Source organism: Neophocaena asiaeorientalis, unplaced genomic scaffold (assembly GCF_003031525.2).
Source record: "Neophocaena asiaeorientalis asiaeorientalis breed wild unplaced genomic scaffold, Neophocaena_asiaeorientalis_V1.1 scaffold376, whole genome shotgun sequence".
NCBI lineage: Eukaryota > Metazoa > Chordata > Mammalia > Artiodactyla > Phocoenidae > Neophocaena > Neophocaena asiaeorientalis.
Window position 1 is genome coordinate 910215 of NW_020174368.1, and position 16186 is coordinate 926400.

General features: G+C 43.3%; 1 protein-coding gene across 1 annotated transcript; it reads right to left on the reverse strand.

Annotated features, from left to right (window-relative positions):
- Positions 1-1069: 1069 nt before the first annotated feature.
- CARTPT (CART prepropeptide) lies at positions 1070-3200 on the reverse strand. The gene is made up of 3 exons (XM_024756215.1): positions 3029-3200; positions 2517-2600; positions 1070-1633 (listed from the first exon to the last, which is right to left on the reverse strand). The coding sequence occupies exons 1-3, from the start codon at positions 3185-3187 to the stop codon at positions 1526-1528; spliced, it is 351 nt and encodes a 116-aa protein (XP_024611983.1). The 5' UTR covers positions 3188-3200; the 3' UTR covers positions 1070-1525.
- Between the last annotated feature and the right edge of the window lie 12986 nt (positions 3201-16186).

A 16186-nucleotide genomic window follows, 5' to 3' on the forward strand; every position in this document is an offset into this window, starting at 1 on the left:
AGGATTGGGTAACTTGAGCTAGTTCTGTCTCCTCTCTCGGTGTCTGTTTTCTCCTCTGCAGTGGGGGCAGAGGAGTGATAACAGTATCTTGCAAGATTATTAGGAAGACCAGCCATGATAACAGTAACAATAAGAACACTGCAAAAGGTAGTTGTGTATGAAAATATTTTTTAACAGCATACTCTAGGTCCCCAAGAATCAGTGGAGGGACTTTCGTTTTAAATTCTACTACTACGCAGGTGCCTCCTGAGTTTGCATTAGGAAAAAGCACCTGCTCCTCTCATGATGCTTCCACCTAAGCGTTACTTAGTTTGGTTTAAACCCCCAGAAATGTGACCTCGGGTAAGCACTCAGAAACATTTTAAGACTCTTAAACTTTACATTTAAGATTTTTGTATTTCTTGAGTTGAAGCTGCCCCCATTAATTTTCACTTGTTCCCCTCAAAACTATTTACTGAAATGACTGTTATTCCTTTGAAGTGAGAATATTTCCGGGATGGTGTAGTAAATAGTGCGAATGGTTGTGTCTCACGTGCTTAGGGCACCTGAAATAGCTATTTACCTTCCTTTGGACAAACAACAACTCCCAAAGAGCCCACTGTTTTTTTTTTTTTTTAACCAATGCCTATCTTCTAATAAAGAGGTGTCAAAACAAAAGTCCTAATTTTTCAAATTGCTTTTAATGTGGCTAAAGTATGGGACAATTTCTCTTGTATTGGTCTCCCTGTTAAAATTAAGTATTCTAGCTAAAGCGTTTAATAAACAAAATATATCAACTCAACTCCAACCATCTTCACTTTATTTCATCTTTCTCTCTCTCTCTCTCTCTCTCTCTCACACACACACACACACACACACACACACCCCATGCTACTGCAATCAAAGAAAAATTGTGTACAAAAGCTTGTGTGGCAAACTCCTAATTAATGATGAAAACTCCTTGGAGCCCTGGTGCCGTTTTCCCAATAGACTGCTATTTTTAAAATATTTCTCCTTGAAAACAACAGCATGATTAATGCCACCATTCCTGTTGAAATTACTTATGCAGAAACAACAAAGCACTATGAGCAATTATGAAAAACACTTTATTATGTATAATTTGTACATGCTTCAATTTGTGATGCTTGGGGTGATTTATTTTCCAGGTTGTGATGTCATCTACCAGATTTACCTGATCTAATTTTCATCCTGTCATGCCACCTACAAAAATACAATTTTCAAAGTGAAGTTCTCTTTCTTTATTTAAATAAAAAGTAAAAGCTTTTTATTTGAAAAAGCTTTGAAAAGCTTGTCAGACAGATAAAATAAGAATAGAATACTTTGCACACGTATCAACACCATACAAGGCATTACCCTTCACACAGTAACACCTAATGTGTTCTTTTATTTGGAAACAGCAGGAAAAGAGCCCCCTTTTCCTTAGAGGCAGATGCAAACTTTGCTGCTAAAGCCAAACTCCGGGGATGAAGGTGTGGTCCTCTGGGGAAAGTGGGGGCAGGGGGACTTATGGAGAAGGGTGGACGCCTCATAAGCACTTCAGGAGGAAGGAATTGCAGGAGGTTCCTCGGGGACAGTCGCACAGCTTCCCGATCCTAGCTCCTTTTCGCACGGCGCACTGCTCTCCCGCGTCACACTGCGAACAATACAATGTGTAGTCACCCTGCACACGCATGTCCATGCTCCCAACAGGCACGTCTCCCCATCAACACAAAGTCTGCCTCATGGGAGAGACAGATGAACCCTACCACCATCACCATGGGTCTAAGTACAGTCAGGCCTGAAACGAGGAGAGCCTTGTGCTTATAATTTCAGCGAGAGAACATAAAAAGAAAGAAATATAAATTATTGAACCCGTCTTACTTTCTTCTACCTTTTGTGGGGAAGCTACATTTCCTGGCTCCTTTAATTGCTCATCCAAAAGAAAAAAAAAATCAACAAGACCTTTTTATCTAAGAGATAAACAATAGACAGACATTCTCACATCCCCTGCTCCGTGTACCCTCCTCACTCCAAGAAGATCAAAATGTGTGTGTGTATGTGTGTGTGTGTGTGTGTGTGTGTGTGTGCGCGCGCGCGCGCGCTTTTCAAGGAAGGTGACCAGACCTGAATCAAGATTTTTGACCCTAGAACTTAGATTTTTAAAAACCTGGCAGTGGTCCGGAAGGCAGGAAGAAAATTAGAGGAACAAGCACTGACTGGATTTAAGGGCTCTTCCAACTCAGAGAATTCTTTGTGAGGTGAAAAGAACACATTTTTAGGAAATACTGCTTTCCACAGAAACCCAAGGGCTGATTCCTGGCACAAACTGTTCAATCCTCCGAAATGGTCGATCTACTCTTTAACCTTAGAGACCAAGGGGCAAGGGCTGACGGTGGAAACAAAGGGGAGCCCACAGAATTCTGCAAACCCATTATCTGAATTATTTGCCACATCCTGGAGAGAAGGTTTTGTAAAAGACTCCAGGTGGTGTATTTCCTCTTGGAAAAGCATGGGGAGGGGCGACCCCAAAGCCTTACCATGGGGACTTGGCCATACTTCTTCTCATAAATCGGAATACGTTTACTCTTGAGCTTCTTCAGAACTTCCTGCAGTGCTTCGATCTGCAACACACCGCCCGCAGAGCCCCAAGTTGCCGCCTTGGCTGTGCGCCCAGCCCCGGTGCTCTCTTCCAGCCCTAGTTATAAGGAACCCCAGAGCCACACACACTCCTCCCCTGGACTCCACAAAGAGGGATGTTCAAGGGGTGGAAACTTAGCGAACGCTGTCCCACGAACTGACCGCAGGTCCAGGAGCCTCGGAGACTCCTGTTGCTCCGAGGAGCCGGGATCAGGGATTCGCTCTACAGACTGTCTGGAGCCCGTGGGCTCAAGACGTTCTTCGGGTAACAGCGAGAGCCGGGAATCTGCGCCCACCTCCCCGGGCCCTGACTTAGGAATGGGGGTGGGGAGGCAGGGAGAGAGGAAGGACGCGCACAAAGGAAGGAACCTTGCGGCAGCCCAGGGGAGTCTGGGGCGGGGGAGATACAGACCAGCTCCTTCTCATGGGAGGCATCCTCCACGGCGGAGTAGATGTCCAGGGCTCGCGGCTGGAGCTCGGCGCCCTCCTGGGCTAGGGTGCCTAGCAGAGGTAGCAGCAATAGCAGGGCGGCACCCAGGAGGGGCAGCAGCCGCAGGCGGGGGCTCTCCATGGTGCTGAAATCCGGCGCTACGGGGGCAACCCGTGCTCCCGCCTTTTATAGCGAGCCTGAGCCTGGGCGCAGGGAAGAAGGAGGGGGCGATGAAGGAAGGGGGTGTGGAGGAGGGTCCGGGTCAACCGTCTGTAGGCAGCGCTTCGCCGCCGCTTGACGTCAATGCCCGCTGGGCTCCAGGCGCCCCGGAACGAGGCTCTGCGTACAGATGGGCAAGAGCGCGGAAAACAGGGACCCCGCGCCCCCAAGTGCTGTCAGACCCGTAGCAAGGGACGCTCCCCGAGGGGCCTGAGCTGAAGTCGAGGGGCAAGAGGTGAGGGATGGAGAGCGGGAGGGGACTAGGAAATGGAAAATGCCTTCGAGTCAAGGCACAGACAGAAGAGTCCTTCCCCATCACCTAGCAGCCACAGCGGCACGATCCACCTCCCAGCACCACCGTGCTTCTTATCCCAGCCCCATCGGTGGCAGCAAGAAGACAGTGTTGCCTCCAGGCAGGCGCGTTTGCTGAGCACCTTACGAGGTACTCTGTGGTGGAGAGGAGGCAAATATAGTACGTAAAAGAAAGAGAAAGCATGGCCTTTCTCATGCTGGGTTCTTTGGTGGACTCTGTGTGGTAATGAGAAAAGAAGGAAAGCAGAATAACCCCAGTTCAGCGGCGGTGTGGAGAGTGTAGAGAGCCAGATTCTGGTTTCAGCCCTGGCTCTACCACTTACAAGCTGGGTGACTTTGGACAACATAAAGAACATATCTGAGCCTCACCCTTTTCTTTTGTAAAACTGGAATTTTAAAATGTACTTCACAATGTTTTCAGGAGAATGGAATGACAAATTAGGTACGTAAAACCCCTGGCCCTTAGCACAATGAACACCAAGGCTCTCCTTTGAACTCTGAGGCTGACCAGACAAGTGGCTGTGTGTGCAGTATCTTGGCTTTTCCTCAGGGCAAATTCAACCATCCTCAGAACCCCTCCTACCAGACTGCCCACCCCTGATATCTAAGAAGCCTAACTAGAAAGAAAGAAAGAAAAAAGGGGTGGAAAAAAATGCAACTTCCTGATTATGGAAATATCTCCAAAGATTAAAAGTCAGTGGTGAGCCAGCTCCTCAGTGACTTGTGAAGACTGTTTTTTCAGAGGTTGGAGTCCCTACAGCCTGAACGCAAATGAAAGTTCCTGTAGGGGAGACAATGTTTTCCTACTTAGACCTAGAGGCTTATCCCACCTGCCTGCCCTCCTGGCTTCTTCTCTCACAACACCCTCTTTTTCTCAACTGCTCCTGAATCCATCCACTCTCGTCCATCCCCATTACTACCACCCCAGTCCTGGACAGCTGCCCCCACCTACTTCTTGCCTACCCTCAACTCCCACCTCATCTTCTCTTGCTTTCCTCTAATCCATAAGTCACCCCCAGCCAGAATGTTTTTCCCCTTAAAATACACTAATGGCTTCCCATTACTTCCCATACTAAGCAATGAATCTAAATTCCTTATCCTGACTTACCAAGTACTACATGATCTGTACCCCTGTCCAACCTCATGTCCTACCATTCTGCCCTCTCCACTCCAACCTCAGTAGCCTTCTTTTTGGTCCCTTAACAGGCCAAGCTCATTCCCACTTTGAGGCCTTTACACTTACCTTACCTAGAATGGTATTCCTTCATCTCCAAATGATTGACTATTTCCTGTCATTGAAATCTCAGTTTAAATGTCCTTGACCACTCCATCTAAAGTATCCACTAATTTATTCTCCCACAGATTTATTGTTTACCAGATGCTTTGGGTCATTGGGATAGTTAATGCATAATATGTGTCTAGTTATTACATTTATCAAGTATTTAACTGTTACTCAAGTGCACACTGGGAAGCAATTCAACAAGTAATATCTCAAAAGAAAAAAAGAAGTAATATCTCCTCTAATAACTGGCATGCATATTAACAGCATCAAAACATTTTCCTCTGGGACAAATGCAACTTGAAAATTAATCTAGCATCTCCCGTACCTCTCTGCCTTTCACACACACCTTGCCATTCTATACAATAAAACTTCAGTAGCAGCACATATTGCCACTCAAACTTTACAGACACATGTTGGCACTTGTTGCAAAACCCATCTCCAGTGATAAAAGTATATTCTAAGCTTTAGAAGAAAAACAGTCCCAAACAAGATTTTAGCCCATCCTTCTGCAAAGATGGGGATATTCCCAATGTAATACTTCCTCTCAAACTGTGATCTATCCAGACACAAACAATAGCTTTTCCTTTCTGCCACTCCTACTGGAAAAACAGCTCAAAGTTCAAGTCCTGCTGACGTTTGGTTGGTGCTATCCTCTTCATGGAAGGAGGACACCACATTTAGTTGAGGGGTTGGGAAAGGGACCCTTGGACAATCCTATGAAGCAAGCCACAGGTATCTTGGTCATTTACACGCTGCAATGCTTTTTTCATCTATGAATAGAATGACTTGATAACCTATCTTTAGGGATCATATGGTACAATAAGATTTAGACCATTTTATTCCCAAAGATAACTTATGTAAGTTATAACAAGGGAGGGCACAAAAGCATGAGATGTTCTGCAGTCTGTATACCATGCCCTGGCAGGAGAATTTATGTATTCTTGCTACTTTCTAATGACTCCATTAGAAAGAAAAAAAAAAAAACCCACCTTTGATACCCCCAAGCAAGTAAAGTCATAAGTGGATTTAATCACTACTTCTCATCTCAGATATAGAAATGGGAGTCAAGTCACCTCTCAAAAGAGAAGCAGTGACCAGGATGTGTCTACGGAGATTTACTGTAAACAAATCTCTCAATCACTCCTCCTAAGATAGAGCAGGTCTCCCGTTCTGCTCTTTGAAATAGCTCAAGAAGAGAAATCTCATCAGCAGAGAGCTGAGAAACTAGTGCCAGTAAGATCTACTTATAATGTACTGCTATCCGAATTTTAAAGATTGGAAGAAACTCTTCTGACCGTTGTCTATCTCTTGGAGTTCTAAAATTTTCACTATAAAAAATTAATTAATTAACCCATTAATTGATTTGTGACTTGGCAAGAGAAGAGAGTCTGGCTCTGGTCTAAAAGCCCTAAAAATACAGGGGCTGGTCAGTATTACTAAATGATAACTCTGGAGCTCTAAAGTGGTAAATAATGAGAAGACTATGGAGAAGCAGACACCAAAATGACATTCCAAATTCCAGTACTTCCCTCTCCCTCCTTCTTTCAAATTTTGAATCATTTCTTTTCCTATATGGCCCACAATAGCACCAACCTTTTGAATTGTCATATTGCTCAAATGTCAGAATACTTTATTGTCCATTAACGCCCTCTCTACCCCCCACAGCCAAGTCTTGCTCAACAGTAAAACTTCCTCAGCTTCATTAACTTTTTTTTTTAATTAATTAATTTATTTATTTGCTGCATTGGGTCTTTGTTGCTGCGCGCGGGCTTTCTCTAGTTGCGGTTGAGTGGGAGCTACTCTTCATTGTGGTGCTCGGGCTTCTCACTGCGGTGGCTTCTCTTGTTGCAGAGCACGGGCTCTAGGCGTGCTGGCTTCAGTAGTTGCAGCACACAGGCTCAGTAGTTGTGGCTCACGGGCTTTAGAGTGCAGGCTCAGTAGTTGTGGTGCACGGGCTCAGTTGCTCCGCGGCATGTGGGATCTTCCCGGACCAGGGCTCGAACCCATGTCTCCTGCATTGACAGGCGGATTCTTAACCACTGGACCACCAGGGAAGTCCCTTAAATCCTTAAATATTTGCATTTAAGATTGTTTCTCTTTACCTGTGTTTGCTGCACTTTCCCCCCAAGTTAAACATCATTCTGTCTCCTTTGGTACACATTTATAATCTCTCAGGTGGCACACTTTCATTTCTACATTGTCTGCTCTCCACCCTCCCTGCCTCTGGAAGAGAGATTACTTTCCATTGGCATTCATCTTCTGTTTACTGACTTTCAGTCCAGAGCCTTCCTTCCAAAGGAACTGATGTTCACTCTGTTCTGACTAAACATCTTTATCACTATGTGAAAGAAAATAATCTTTCAGGGAAGGACATTTGGTGTTGGTGCTAAATTGGGAGGTGTTGGAGATGTAGTAGGGAAGAATATGTGCTTTACAGGCAGCTTCCGAAGGAATAAAGCAGGGGAAATTAGACAAAGCTTTTCATTAATGTTTTTATGCTTTCAGTTAAAAGGCTTTCAATTTCAAGGTTTTGAATTTTTAAAAATATGAATGCCAATATGTTCACAACACTGCTAAGTACTAGGAGGACTGCTAAGATAATCAAGACAAATTCTTGCCCTTGATCTTTGGATCTGGTCATGCCCACCAATACCCATAATATAACAACTCAGTGAACTTAGGGTCCTAATAGAGAAGGAGAAGCCCAGAAAATTCAGAGATTAATTCCCTCTAAAGATAGGAAGCTTCACAAAAAAATGGCATGTGAGTGGGTCCTAGAGGGTGGGTAGAATTTCAGTGATACCAAACATCCCACTCTGGGGCCTCGGGTACCAGCAGGCTATGTAAATGAAGTCACAGAGGCAAGGACATCTCAGGGAACACTGACCGATCTGGTTTGCTGATGAGTAGGCTACGTGGAGAATCTGAGAGGTGGCAATGTGTAATGGGAAACATGACTAAAAAAGGAACTGTAGAGCAGAAAAAGAACATCCAAAGCAGCAATAAATAGTTCCAATTTTGGATCCAATGAACAGGAAACACAAGAATAGATGAACCCAAATAATTCCATTTTTAAAATACTAACACTGAAAGTAAGCTTCTTGACCTGAAAGGTCTAGCCTAAGAAAAGTAGGATATAAGGAGAAATCACTGATGAAGAGATACTTGTCCCAGGACAAAGCAAGCAATCTTTCTCTGGTTTCTTCTGCACAGCACACCTGGAACACAGCAGATGGAGTGCCACACCTAGCCTACACTCCCTGTGCCACATCTATCCCGTTTTCTCCTCTAACTCTTCTGGATCCAGATCTCCTAAGCTTACAGGAAGTATAGGGTTAGCACTAAAGCAGTAGACTAGGATGCCCCAAGAGATGAACTCTATGACTTAATGGTGAGCAATTTGAATCCTTCAATGGCTGCTCGTTGCCTACAGATTCTAGTTAACTTCACAACAATGGTGTCGAAGTTTCTCATAATTTGGTCCTGGCCCATATTTCCAATCTCATTTTTCTCCATTCCCAACAAGTCCCATCAGATATCTTGTATCTTATTTTGCAGGCACACCATACTTATTTCTTAATTTTGCACTGAATTAGAGAAATAGACTAGGTTATGCTAAGTAACAAACAATCAAAAATCTCAGTGACTTGAAAAAAGCAGGTATATTTCTTACTCATGTCACATGTACATCAAGGGTTGATGGAATGCTGTGTTCATCATGGTCAGTCAAGGACCCAGAATGACAGAACATTCACCATGTCTGATGTTCCTGGTTGTGTTCCAAAGGGAAAAAAGAGTTCTGGACAGTCTTAAACAAGCTATTAAAAGTTTTGGCCCAGAAGTGATATTTCACCTTTGTTTCCAACTCACTATCCTGAACTAGTCACATGGCTCCACCAAGGTAAAAGGGACAAAATAAGAAGTACAGTGTTAAGAGGAACCTAGAATGCATTAATGACTAGCACATGTTCTCTGCATGTTTGTACCTCTGCCTCTGTCCATGTCCTTCCCTATGAACCACACCTTGAACATCTAAAAAGCTCATGATTCAAGATACATCTTACCTGAAGCCTTCCTCATCCACTGCTCCATCACACCACCAGGTTTGCTTTGCCTTTGTTTCCATAGAGCTTTGTACATATACTTATTAAAACACCTAGCCTGCATTACATCGTATTATCCTATGTCTATCTCATTTTCTAGACAAGATCTTTGAGGGCAGAGAATATATCTAGTCACCTATGTATTCTCAGTATGTAGCATGGCACCTGACACAGATAAGGAGGGGACCATTAGTTGCTATGAAATGAAAGATTACCTTTAGACACTAACAAGATGACCATCCAATAAGGTACACATCTATTACAGAATAGCTTCATCCAAGCAGCTTAAAAGTACTACCAATTTACTATCCAGAAACACCACTGTCACCCTTGTGTGACGGGAAAAAATGTGCCAGAAGGGGTAAAATTGTTTCACAGTAGTCAATTTCAGAAGTAGGATTTCTGAGGTTCAGACTATGGCCTCTCTCAACATTTCCTCCAATAACTCAGGGCATTTCAGTTGCGAAATGGAAAAATTTTCTCAAATGCAAAACTTGCTTTGTCACTAGGAAGAAGGATATTGTCTCCATGCTCTTCTTATAGATTTCTACTTCATTGCTTTCCCCTCACACTCACCATGGTGCAATATGGAAAGAAAACTGGAATAGGATCAATCCTAAAAAAATTCTTATGAAGTTTAAAACCTGTCCCTGATCACCAATCTCCAAATCATGGAGACATGAAGAAATGACTTCTGTGCTAGAGAGGGGTTTGGCTTAGATGGCATCTAAGGTCACTTTAAAAATGACTAGTCTGGGACTCTTCTATGCCTCCTTCAGAACTCATCAAAGTGAAGTCTATTTCTTTTGACATAAACTATAACCTCAGGAGAAACAGAATACCATCTGGCATGATCCAAAGAGGCAGGGCCTGAGGGCAAAAGTATATTTTATACGAAGAAAGATTTTCAACAAGTTTCTCCTCTACTTTTTAGAAGCTCTCTGGCCCTGACATTTCTCCACTGCACATCAACAGAAGTTTAACCTGGTTCTGGTTTTAACAGTACATTCATCACATTGGCTTGGCTTACCAGCTAAGTCAGACCCCACTTCTCCTGTTCTGCAAGCTAGATTTATTGACATTCAGGTCTCTGTTCTACCCATCAAACTGCCTTTCTAAAGCCAGACTGGCAGCCTCTGAGATGGATGGGCTAGCAAGCATTCCTTAAGCTCCTCCAACATTTGCAGGACATCCACAGGGACTGCGCTTATTACTCAGGAAGGGGAGATTAGAGTGGGCTTTGGGAAGACTGCAATCCAGAGAACACCAAGCTTGCCCAAGGTAACATGTCAACATTTTCCTCTCCTATAAATGATTGCTGGAAGACAGTTGTTTGAAAACCCAGTTTAACTTTATGAACAGTATTATAGACAAGGAAGGTTCTCATATTTCTATACAAAAGAAGCTTAGAGACTTTAGGGAAGGCAATCCAGCTAGAAAAGTGGGGACAGAGAGGCGTGCCTTAAAGCTACACTTGCCAGAGAGTTGACTGTTTTAGGGGGATGTTAGAGAGGTGACAATGGAGATTATGGACATGCTTAAAAACTTCTCAGCTTTCTTCAGTGCCCCATATTCCCTTAATTTTCCACCCTTCTCTGGAAAAGATAGCTCTTTTTAAAAAAAATTTTATTGAGGTATAGTTAATATATTGCAATGTTGTGTTAGTTTCAAGTGTACAGCAAACTGATTCAGTTAAGCCCGAGAGCTCTTTAACAGTACTCTCCTCTCTGAGGCTCTGGGGCCTCTACTCCCATTCATCTGAGGATGTGAGCTATTCCTTCTCTTTTCTGTATATCATGGCAGTCTGTGTCTACCCCTCTCTCTGATGGTACATTATACATTGTGTTCCTGTTCATGATTATTTAGTGCTCCACCCTGAGGTAGGATTATACTTTGGGTCCTGTTCAACTCATACGTGACCACATGACTTGCTTTGGCCAGTGAAATACTAAGCAGATGTATGATGTGTTGTTTTCATTGGGAAGGTTTAAAAGTCAGTACATACTTGGCCCTGCTCTCTTTTTCCTCTTCCATGACGATTGGCAATGTTCCAAAAAGGAGCGGCTCTGTCAGCCTGGGTTATGGAGAGTTTTGGAGGCAGGAAAATATTGAGCACAGCTACAACCAACATTCAGTGGACATAGAGTGTGATCAAGCAATAAACTTTTGTAGACATGAGCCACTGAGCTTGGGGGGTTATTTGTTACTGCAGCATAATTTAGCTTAATCTGACCCGTTCAGGTAGACAGACTACCATATCCATCAATACATCTCATAGATAATATTAGTTATCTATTGCTACATAACAAATTACCTCAAAACTTAGTGGCTTAAAACAATCTATGTTCATTATCTCACCATTTCTGTGAGTCAGGAATGCAGGTGTGGCTCAGCAATGCAGGTGTGTCTTAGCTAGTTCCTTCAGGGTTTGTTATAGGGCTACAATCAAGGTGTCAGCCCAGGGTCTCTCAGAAGGCTGCGATCAGAAGAAGTTGGGGCTGCCGTCATCTCAAGGCTCAACTAGAGTAGGATTCACCTCCAAGATAACTCAGTGGATGTTGGTAAGGTTCACTTCCTCAAAGGCTACTTTACTGTGGCCTCAGTTACTTGCTGACTCTTGACTAGAGGCCACCCTCAACTCTTTCCAGGTAGCCCTCTCCATCAGAGCAAGCATGCGAGAAGAGCCTGAAAGAGAATGCCAACAAAAGGCCAGGCCCAGTCTCTCCTATCCTAATCACAGAAGTGACATCCCATCATTTTTGCCAAATTCTATTCACTGGGTCCTGCCCACACTCAAGGGCAGGGGATTACATAAAGGTGTGACTATCAAGAGGCAAGGATCATTGGGAACCATGTTAGAAACTATCTACCACAATGACTCTGTCAAAAAAGAAAAAAAAATTGATTAACGTGAATTGTGCAAGAACCTAGGCTTGACTGGTGAGGTAACGAAGAGAACTGCAGAATTTAACAACTGGGCTCTGAAACCCAAGAAGTCTAAATATCTTGCCTAAGATATACAGTTAGAAGTCAAGCCAGAACTAAAATTCAGATCTGTATTATTTCCACTAGACAGAGATAAGTGAAATATTAAACAGCAAGACAAATTGCATTCAACTGAAACAGAAGCTAGCCATCAATTGCTAATTGATTGTCAAATAAATCATCTAGACAATGAGTGAATAAGAAGTGCATGGAAGACAAGCTCTTTAGGCTGGAGCAATTCGAAAGGTAGGTCAAGGAAGGATGGAATGTTTGAGCAGAGAAGAGGGGAAAGTGTTCTTGGCAAGGGATTGGTCAAACTGAGGGTTCTTCAGGGAATGCTAGTGTCATTGGAAAAAGTTGCCCCAAGTGATTCTGATAAAACCTGAATGATATAACCCCCTGGTTGAAGAGCACTGCTCAGGGGATTTTTGCATCATCTAGTGAGGTGTCAGGAAGCACGCTTTGCCCTACAAACATCTCCAAGGCCAAATCTTTTCAAGATTCCAATACAAAACATGAACAGCTCAATAGCTATATAGACTCTACCCAGTATAGATGGGTAGAGTCAAGTCACTGCCAGTTCAGCAAAGACTTCCATGGCCTCCTGATCTAATGGGTCATGAACACATCTCAAGGGGCTTTCCAAGAGCTCCTAGCATGCAGAGATAAGCCCCCAAAATATAATAAGTAATTAAACCTTGAAGAAAGACTTATTTATATTCACCTTGAGCAGATACTGTGTTCCCAACTCTGTAGGCAATAAAATTGATAATTTAAGTAACTAGGTCCAGGTCCCCAGACAAGTGGGAAGGAAGTTGGACCCAAATCCTCTGAAAAACTAGTGTTTTCTTATTTATACCTTCCTTCCATTTTATTTTATCAACTTGGTCATTTTTGTAAGGGGGTTAAAAAAAAAGAGGGAGCAAAAGAGAAGGAGAAAGTAAAACTTGAATTCTAAAATAATTTTTAAATACAGTAAAAGATAGTGCCTAATGGTCAAGATTCCCCCTTGCTCCCTGAAAAACCAAGTCATTTTCCATTGGAAGCTGAAAAAACAGCAGGTTAAGTCTCCAAGTGCAAGCTTTGACTTTCGAAATGTGAACTGGGACTGGCCATGTTATGACAGAGACCTTAATGTCAAGTACACGAGAGGCCTTAGGGCCTTTTAGCCGTTGGAAGAGCAAAGATCTCAGCCTATGAGGACACAAAACCCCACATGCCTGACTGATGAGGAGGGGGCCCTGCGGAGCCACAGTGACAAGCATTTGTGATGCTTTGTACCCAGATGCAAATGTCATTTTCTGCCATTTGCACTCTTGGCCAGGATAGCCCTGGATGAAGACATCGCTGATGGACATGGCCTTTGCCCAGTGCCCTGCAGTGAGGGTTGGAATGGACGAAAGCTGGAGCTTTGCCCACAGCAGCCACCAGGTAACCACAGAGACCAATGTCCTCCAGTGTTTGCTAATGAAATTTCTCCTTAGCAGATGAAAAGGACTTCAAAGAAACCTGTTCAGGGGCTTCCCTGGTGGCGCAGTGGTTGAGAGTCCGCCTGCCGATGCAGGGGATGCAGGTTCGTGCCCCAGTCCAGGAAGATCCCACATGCCGTGGAGCAGCTGAGCCTGTGAGCCATGGCCGCTAAGCCTGCACGTCCGGAGCCTGTGCTCCACAACGGGAGAGGCCACAACAGTGAGAGGCCCGCATACCACGAAAAAAAAAAAAAAAGAAACCTGTCCAGTTTATTGTATTTTTTTATTATTATGTTTTATTTCTGAAGCAAGGGTGAACATAAAAAAGCAAGTAGCTTCTAAATGTTTCCTCTTTCCTAGGAATCTTAATATTTGCCATAAGATACTCTTGATATTTGAGCATTTCAAAGGAAGACTTAGAAATAATTCTTTGTTCCTTTCTCATCTTCTCTCTTTCTCCAGAATTCTATAAAACCTTAGCACTGGAGGTGCAAACATAAAAGTCAAAAGAGCCCAATTACACGTGAGTAAATCAGGATGAGGTGAATGGGGCCACCCCGGAGGTGCTGGGAAACAGGTAAAAACAGCAACTTTGATGCAAGACTTCATAAGCCCATTTCTCTGACATAGAGACCTGAGGCTGGAGTGCTACTTATGGGCAAGCCTTACTTATTTTTCCTAACTTGGCTGCAGATTAGAACCACCCTGGGAGCTTTTCTAGTAATACCTATCTAGCCTCAGACTCTGATTCAATCAGCCTGAGGTAGTGCCCAGGCAAGCGCCATTTAAAAGCTCCCCATTCATCTGTCAGTGGACACTTCGGTTGTTTCCATGTCTTGGCTGTTGTGAATAGTGCTGCTATGAACATAGGGGTGCATGTATCTTTTTGAATTATAGTTCTGTCTAGATATATGCCCAGGGATGGGATCACTGGGTCATACGGTAATTCAATTTCTAGTTTTCTGAGGAACCTCCATACTGTTTTCCATAGTGGCCGCACCAACTTACATTCCCCCCAACAGTGTAGGAGGGTTCCCTTTTCTCCACCCCCCCCCCGACATTTGTTATTCGCATAATTTTTTTTTTTAGTTTGCAAACTTGTGTTTCCAATTTTTTTTTTTGCAAGATATTTATTGAAGTAAGAGATTTGGGGGTTTTTTGTACATGTTTTAATGATGGCCATTCTGACTGGTGTGAGGTGGGTACCTCATTGTAGTCTTGATTTACATTTCTCTAGTAATTAGCGATGTTGAGCGTCTTTTCATGTACCTATTGGGCATCTGTATATACAGAATGGATAAACAACAAAGTCCTACTGTATAGCACAGAGAACTACATTCAATATCCTATGAAAAACCATAATAGAAAACAATATTTTAAAAGTAGATATATATATATATGTATAATTGAATCAGTTTGCCCTACAGCAGTAATGAACACAACACTCTAAATCAACTATACTTCAGTTTAAATAAATAAATAAATACTCCCCAGGTGGAAGCCAGACATATCTCACTCTTTCAATGATCAGATGGCTTTCTTGGTGCATACACTGAACTAGTCTTTAGGTCAATTAGCTTTGTTCTAGCCTTGGGGCTGCAAACTCAGATATCTAAGAGGGCCAGTAAGGTAAGGCATGAAGAGGGCCATATACAAGGCAATAGAGAGTGGTAGAACTTCTGGTTTTTCAATAGATGGAAATTTGGATTTTCACATGAAACTTCCTGATTTTAAAATGTTGACAACTGATTTAACATGAAACTCTTTTAAGGTACACAAGGCAATAGCCTTGGTTCCCCTTCACAACAGTTCCTACAATGGGTCCTCAGATGATCTGGTTCTCTCTTTCTTTCCAGGATAAACTAACAAAATTAAGGAAAGAGAGGGCAGGTCTACAGAGCTTGATTGCATGACCTGGTAAACACTGGCCCCCATCAATACGGGGAAGAGAGGTGGGTTCTCATTTATACCCTTGTACCTTTAGTTGACATTTAATAAGACTGGTTACAGAGAAAGCACAGGAATATCCCCATAGCCAAGAGGGGTACCTCTGAGCCCGAGGCTAACCCTTAGGGTAACCCTAAGCCCAGGCCTTAGACAAGGACATGCCAGTGGGTCCAGGACTTCAGAAGAAACTCAACAAAAATAAGACGGGGAATAACTGAACCCCAAAAAGATCACTGTTGAGCCTTTCTGTTAGGATCACCAATAAGAGAGTGTGAGGTATAGGAAAAAGCACAGGCACTGAAGCCAGACACTTACCCACTGTACGGCACTAGACAAACCAAACCATCTACCAGACTCCATATCCACAAAATGGGCATAAAAATACCTCCCCCATAGAGCTGTAATGATGACATAAAATGAATGTAGAGCACTCAGCACAGTGCCTGGCACATAGAAGGCACTCCATAAACTCCCAGTCAGAAAAGGCAACGATTTTCATCCCTTTGTAATCGAATTAAAGCATCTCAGAACACTTACAGTTGGAGAGCTCTTCCAAACACCCAATTTAATTCTAAATTCCTTTTGTTTATCTGCAACAGCTGGCAAACACATGTTCCTTCCACATATGGAACACAGGTAACAAATGTCCTCTCCCTTCACAGCTCTTTTCTCCTTCCAGCATTTTCCCAAGCCTCTAGTGATTCCTGTTGCCCTCTGAATTCTGCCTTCCTTCCCACATACCTCAGGTACGTCACGTATTACTATGTCTACTACAGCACCTGCCAATCAGTTCACCATATGTGAAAATGCCGCACTTAAGCCG